General features: G+C 44.0%; 1 protein-coding gene across 1 annotated transcript; it reads right to left on the bottom strand.

The window, feature by feature from the left end:
* Positions 1-573: 573 nt before the first annotated feature.
* lingo3a (leucine rich repeat and Ig domain containing 3a) lies at positions 574-2,406 on the bottom strand. The gene has a single exon (XM_070832654.1). The coding sequence runs from the start codon at positions 2,404-2,406 to the stop codon at positions 574-576; it is 1,833 nt and encodes a 610-aa protein (XP_070688755.1).
* Between the last annotated feature and the right edge of the window lie 4,858 nt (positions 2,407-7,264).

The raw sequence follows: 7,264 nt of genomic DNA on the forward strand, positions 1-7,264 counted from the left end.
ACTGTAAATGAGTCTAAATATGCAGTATATAGCTGGAATTATTCAAATACATATTGGCAAGTCCTTGGCATTCATTGAGCACCACCCTGTTATATATAATGTATTCATGAGTTTGGAGAAAGAGAGCTTGAATCACCTTGGCCGGAGCAGACAGGTGAAGTCCTTTAGAGATGAAGAGGACAGAGTTCCTTGTAGGGAAGAGGGATGGAGCTGGAAAGAGCTTTGTAGAGGTTAAAGACTTAAGGGGGGGGGGCTCTGAGTACTTTTGCTGCTTGGTGTTTTAACATTTTGAGACATTTTTACCTATAATCCAGCTTTCCTCTGCACAACAATAGGAACACACAACAAAACAATAGAAATATATTAAATCCATACAGACTTCCCTTTTCTGGTATATACAGTAGTTTCAATAGCAAAACCATGTCTCAATAAAATATCCTATAAATAATTGGATTTAATATTTTGAGAGAACAAAGGACCAATTTAGTGTCTTGTCCCTTTACGTCCTCGTTTGAGACTGCTTGTAAACAGCATCAGGGAAAGAATGCTAATGAGAGAAACAGATCCGAATAATCAAATCATTTTCATGTTGAACTTGCGTGCTCCACCCTGTCCTCCACTGGCAGCGGGTCCATCCACCTTTCTGAAGGAGTATTCCACTGAGAAATTGTTCTTGTGCTGCCCTCTCCCTCGACTCCACACAAACAGCAGGATGAAACAGAAGAGAACCACCCCCAGGAACATGATACAGCCCATAGCTGTGGATATGAGGATGGTCTTGAGGTCCAGAGTAAACTTCAGGAAGACTCTGGTGTCATTCAGATTTGTGTCATTAAGGTCCCCAGCATAGTAAGTGCGGTTGGCCATAAGGGCTGCGTCTAGTGGCAGCCCACTAACTGTAAGTGTGGCAAAATAGGTGTCATTTCCACCGGCATTGCTGGCTATGCAGATGTAGGTTCCACTGTCGGTTACCTGGGCGTAACGTATCTCTAATGTGCCTTCCGGTAACACAGTTAGGCGGCCGCTGCTCTTTGTGGTGATGCGACGGCGTTGGGGAGAGATCCAGAATATCACAGGTGTTGGCTCACCTTCTGCTCTGCAAATGAACGACACAACCTGCCCCTCCCTGGCAGATATCTGCTGCAGTTTCCTGTTGCGGATTTTGGGCTTCTGGCAAGTAAAGTGATCAAAGAGAGCCGAGTCAGAGAAAGCATTAAGAGCGCGTCCCTGCACCTCGACGGGCGTCATACACACTGGAGAGGCGCCATCGAAATTGAGGGTCTTTCTGCGCTGAAGGATCCATAGCAAGCGGCAGTCGCAGGCCAGAGGGTTCCCATCCAGACGCAGCGTCTCCAGAGTGTTGACGGACTGAAAGGCTCCCTCTTCCAGGGTCACCAGGCTGTTAGTTGAGAGGTTAAGGAGGCGGATTTGCCGCAGACCACCCAGCGCATATGGCTGCACAGCTACCAAGTTTGTGTTGACCAGATGCAGCTCCTTCAGCCTGACAAGGTCCCGAAGCGCCCACGACTCCAACACTGAGATAGGGTTGTAGGAGAGGTTGAGGCTGGTGAGGTGAGCCAGACTGCGTAGAGCAGAGGTGGGCACAGAGGTGATGTTGGTGTGTGTAATAGACAGCCAGGACAAGTTCAGACCCTGCAGGCTGTGGGGGGAAATGTACTCCAAAAAGGGCCAGTGATCGATCTCGAGGCCCCGCAGGTTTCCCAGCTTACGGAAGTTCTGGTCCTCTAAGGTGGAGATACTGAGGAAGCGCAGCCGCAGAGTCACCAGGTTATGCAGGTAAGACAAAGACTGGCTGGACACGGAAGTCAGGTTGCACCTCTCTATGGTCAGCTCCCTCAGCCCCACGAGACCCAGAAAGGCCTTGTTGGAGATATAAACCAAATCATTGTCTCCAACTTCCAGGTTTTTTAGACTTTTCAGGTCTTGGAAAGTAAAGTCCAAAAGAATTACAATCTTATTCCCGCTGAGGTCCAATGAAGTTAGGTTGGAGAGACGCGAGAAAGCCCCCATGGGGACCAGTTTCAATTGGTTACCCCTCAGTGAAAGTGACTGCAGGTTCTGGAGACTAGAAAAGGCATTCGGCTCCAGGACACTAATCATGTTCTCACTCAGATCCAGCTTTTCAAGACGTTGATATGGAAGCAGGTCACCATGCTCTACCCAGCGAAGCTTATTCCCACTTAGGTCCAGGATCTTGGTGTCCAGTGGGATGCCATCGGGCAGTGCAGACAGACGTTTACCATAGCAGGACACAGTCTTGAGTTTTACAATGCACTCACAACGCTGGGGACATCCTTGACCCTGGGTGGGTGACACTGTGATCATCAGCAGCAAGAACAGGAAAGGCAGGGGCCAGCCTACATCCTGGCTCAAACTCAGCCCCATGGCCCTCCTTTCTACCGCTTCCTCCTGCTCTTGTCTGGGTTTGAATCACTGGGCCAGACACCTGAGGAAAAAGAAAGAATGGGAAGAAGAAAAGAAGAGGGGAGGGTGGATGGAGGCCAGAAAGAAGGAGAGGGCGGGACAAAGAGACAGACAGTGAGACAAATTAATTTAACTCTATTCCCCTTCAACAGCAGCAATCAGACACTCTAAATGAGTGGAATTAGAATTAAAAACTCTCTAAATGACCCAGCACAGCAGTGAAATTAAAGCCAGAGCTCAGAGATAATCCTCGAAGGACTGGGTCTGTATTTAGCTGAAACAGTTCAAATTACAATGGTCAACTGTGCCTCACAAGCAGCCAGGTTTTAAAATCATATGCCAATACACACACACACACACACACACAAAATCCCCTAACAGCTATAGTCAATTTTATATCTGAAGGATGCTTTGCTTTGATTTCATGCATTGTAAATGAAAACAGGAAAAACAGGCAAATTGAAAACCCATTGTATTCATAAGACCTCATGTGAGATCTTATGAATACATGAAAAGGGAAAACAATTGCTCTCGAAAGCCTTAAACAGCAAATAGCACTGCAAAATGATTCATTCATACACTGCGAGAATGCAGAACACTAAGAAATAAACTCACTGCTCTCTTAAAGAAAATGCCAACATGTAAACAGACTGAATAAAATATGAAAGAGACACTGAACAATCAGTAGACATACAGCACAGTATATCCAGCCACTAGTGTCTCTGTGCGAATGCCACACAAGGTCACTCATCATAGCAGAAGGCTTCGACTCAGTGCATCACAATAACTCCGTCCATCACATCATCTGCATAAGTCTCTGAGGCATGAGGCTTATCATGAGAGGAGCTTGCCTTGCCTGACCTGCCTATGGGTCTCATATAACACACACGGACATACACACACAAGCACATTCCTCTCCCTGCACCCCTCCATCTGCTGGTGGATGTTGGCAGCGGAGAGGTAATCCCTTTATAAACCCATCATGAAATACCAACTAGTGGGATGGAAAGTAACTCCATAAAACATATTCCATAACATCTTAATAACTGAGTTGTGAGGCTGACGGTGTGATAAAACATATTGAAAAGGCACGACTGTGACGCTAAATGATTCACACATCAGGAGGTCCTCACGAAGCATTTCCATTCCAAAAATAAATGTGGTCATAGCCTAGCCACAACCCATGCTAATGTGTGATAGAGTTAGAGTTAGAGAAGCATTTTGTCATACCAAAGCTAAGACGTGGCATAGAATAAGACGCGCACACACAGTTATGCACCAAACCACTACAATCAAAAGGAAGTCACCAGACAGGAAGCGCTTTGGCATTTGGAGGAGAACTAATAGTCTAACAGGGTTTTATATTCCCCCCTGCTACTGTTACAGATGATTTAATAAGCCATTTAATGTCCTTCACCTTTACACTTCTCATTTACAATTTACCCTGGCTCAGACATGAATATTCCCATTAGCCAACCTGCCACTGAATGAAATTGACTGTCTGAAAATGCGAGCGAAACTGTCTGATAGCAGACGCACTTAAAATGAGCAGAGCTTTTTGTTAATAATCACAGATGAAAATTTCAGACTCTTACAGACCCATTAGTGGTAACGAAAAAGATGCTGCGTTAGACAGAAATACACACTGACAACACCCCCCACGCACATGTATGTGTCACAGTTAGCAGCCTGACACGTAGCCCCTCACAGTCAGCATGCATTTTACGTCATTCACTGTGGTCATGAGACCCACTTACAAAAGCAAGAGCTCTTCCTGCCCCCGAAAGCAGTCCTTACGTTTTGCTTCAGGCTTTTTGAATGTAAAAACATGGCAGCTGAGGCACTGCCAAATTTCAACTTAAAAGAGTACACCACCGATTTATCATTGCACTTCCATAAAAAACTAAATTTAATATCAAAATCACATCACTTGAGGCAATTTATCCGACTTCCCCCTGGGGCCACAGAAGGCCTTCTTCACTATGTGCTGCAGTACTCCCCAAGACCTGGAAGGCAAGACAAGGCAAGGCAAGTTTGTTTATATAGCATCATTCAGACGCAAGGGAATTCTAAGTGCTTTACAGGGACATAAAAACACATTCAAAATAAGACGTAGAAAAACATTAAAATTGCATGAAAAAGACAATAAAAACACGAGGCAAAACCAAGCAAATGAATAGTTTGAAAGAAAATATAATTAAAAGACAATAAAAGCACAAAAGCAAGCAGATAAATAGTTATGGATTAAAAGGAACTTATGTATCTAATTTATATTTATATTATATATATGTTTAGTGTCCAAGTAAATTTGGGCCAAAGACCATTTAGTGCTTTATAAAGAAGATATAGGATTTCAAAATCTATCCTTTGACACACCAGAAGCCAGATCTGTAAACAGACTCTGATGTATAGAATTAGCGGAGGTCCCCTTTAACTATCACTGAAATTAGTATCTGAGTAAATCAGCGGAGAGAAATTATGGTATTTGAATTCATGTTCAACTTGATTAAAGCGCTGTAGATGATCAGTAGGTTCAGGAAGTGAGAGTTCCCACATTCCCCTCACACCCACCCTGCACCCCCCAGATCATCCCATACCCACACACAACCCTCGCAACTTCAAAGGAAAATTACAGCAACACAACAACAACAACCATAGTAATAACTCTAACAATACACGGAGAATTAAAATATAAACTAAAATAGAATGAAACAAAACTCTGTTTCCAACAGGAAGAAAAGCACAGACTAAACAAAACGAGACAAGATCCCTGGAAAGGTTCACACCAAGACAAGACCTAAAGACGTACGGTCATACACCAAACGACAGCTGACTCATTCGTAAGGAAATGAAAACAATATCTTTACTTTTCTTAAAAGAATCAAATTTCCTTGGTGTTTTTAAAACAATTTCCCACAGAGTGGTAGCTCCGGACACAAGTATCATTAATAAAAATGATATTTCAATTGAAGTACTAACTTCATCCTGGATTAGGAGAAATTAGATTAAGTAAAAACCACAGAAGGACCAGTGGATTTAATTTTGAATGATTTCAAGGACCTCAGTCATCCTTGACATACCCTTTTGTTTAACCCCTCAGTTGGTTTGATATTTTCTACACATCAGCAGGTCTCAGCCTTCCTTAGAAAACTGGAGCTGCAAAAAACACTTCATCAAAAATTTGTAAAGTTTTTGATTTTCCATAAACAGCAGGAGGGCAGCGACTGAAACAGCAATAACTTCTCCGACCCCCACCCACTACCCTCTCCAATCATATAACAATGTCAGTCACATGGCCGGCTTTCCGAACCCATATCTGGTAGCTATCACTCACTAACAAGCCCAGCACCGCAGGTCGACAGCAGGCAGACAGAGCTGTGTGCACTTTACTGTATGCAGCATGATCCCCCCTGTGGGCACAGGCAGCGACGCACAGAGCCGTTGTCCAAGAGGCTACTGTTACCTGGTAGTAAGCTGCAGTCAAAAATAACTGTTGTAGTCTGTGATTGCACAGTGGGAGTACAACCACGCTCTTCTCTGCTGACCTTCAGCTGATGCAGGTGACGAAGGGCAGAGCGGAGGCACAGCTGAAGGGAAGGAGCTGTGTGTCCTGACAGAGGAGAGACTGGCCAACACTTCGCTCAGTCCTCATTCTTCATCTGCCCTTGTTTTTTAAAAGGATAAATCCTCATGTTTTTACACAGGATGTACTCTACTGAAAGCTTAAAGGTCCCATATTGTGCTCTTTTTCAAGTTTTCATACTTCTATTTGGAGGTCCTACTAGAAAAGGGTTGTGTGTTTTGAAAAAAAATATTTAAAAAATTGCCAGAAATGGCAGCTGTTTTCAGCCTCATTCTTCACGCTCTGTTTTAGAAAAAAGGCACAATTTGCATGGTTTGCTCTCCCCTTTGACATATTCGTGTTACTGGGAGCTGGTGTTAGTGAGGAAAAAACAATAGCGGACAGCAAGGTGGACTTATGAGGTTTTCAGTGAGACCGTCAACCTGCTGAAGGGCTGCAGGAGGTCACATGTTCAGCACATCCCCTTATGACATCATAAAAGGAGCAAAATCTAAACGGCTTGTTTTCACACACATCCACTGAAAGATGAAGCATGAGAAAAAGAAAGGGTAAAGTCTTTACTCATAATTTGGCAGTCTCTAGGCACATTAAAAAGAGCTTTTTGCATGTGAATCCTTTAATTCATCAAGTAGCGAATTGTGAAACAAAATGGATGACACAGCACTTCTAAAGCAGAGACAATTTAAATTGCAGTAATGTAAAAGTGATTAGGTTGCATTTAATACAAAACAGCAGGGTTAAAAAAATCTGGTTTGTCAAGCAGAAATAATGTTTCCGGCAGAGAGTAACATTCAGTAAAGTTCAGTTATATAAAAACTCGTCAGAGGATGTTCACCAGACCGAACTACACCAGCTACGTCTCACAGGCAGAATCAATATGCAGCTCTGATATAAACTGCAATGCTCCGACTGGCTTTGAAAGGACAATACAGTAGGTGTCTAACGTTGTCATGGAGACGCCTGCACCAACCCCCCCCCCCCCCCCCAAAACCTGCTTCAAACTCTCATCATAGCCTCCTGCTTTCCATACACAGCTGAACCACACCTGTCCACTAGACGCCCTCAGCAAGCCTGCTGCCTGCGTGCGCTGACCTCACCTGAAGCCATCTGCCTGCACGGCTGCTGCTCATTAGATCTGCAATAAATATCCAGGGTAGGATTTTCATGCATTTTACAGTGAACATTGCCTCGTCGCTTTAATATTTGGGGCATTCACTCTGCTTCTTAGCCGTAGCT

The sequence above is a fragment of the Pempheris klunzingeri genome, chromosome 6 (assembly GCF_042242105.1).
Source record: "Pempheris klunzingeri isolate RE-2024b chromosome 6, fPemKlu1.hap1, whole genome shotgun sequence".
NCBI lineage: Eukaryota > Metazoa > Chordata > Actinopteri > Acropomatiformes > Pempheridae > Pempheris > Pempheris klunzingeri.

Bases quoted from the DNA above. Each gene is read 5' to 3' on its own strand.
- lingo3a (XM_070832654.1), bottom strand. From the start codon at position 2,406: ATGGGGCTGAGTTTGAGCCAGGATGTAGGCTGGCCCCTGCCTTTCCTG.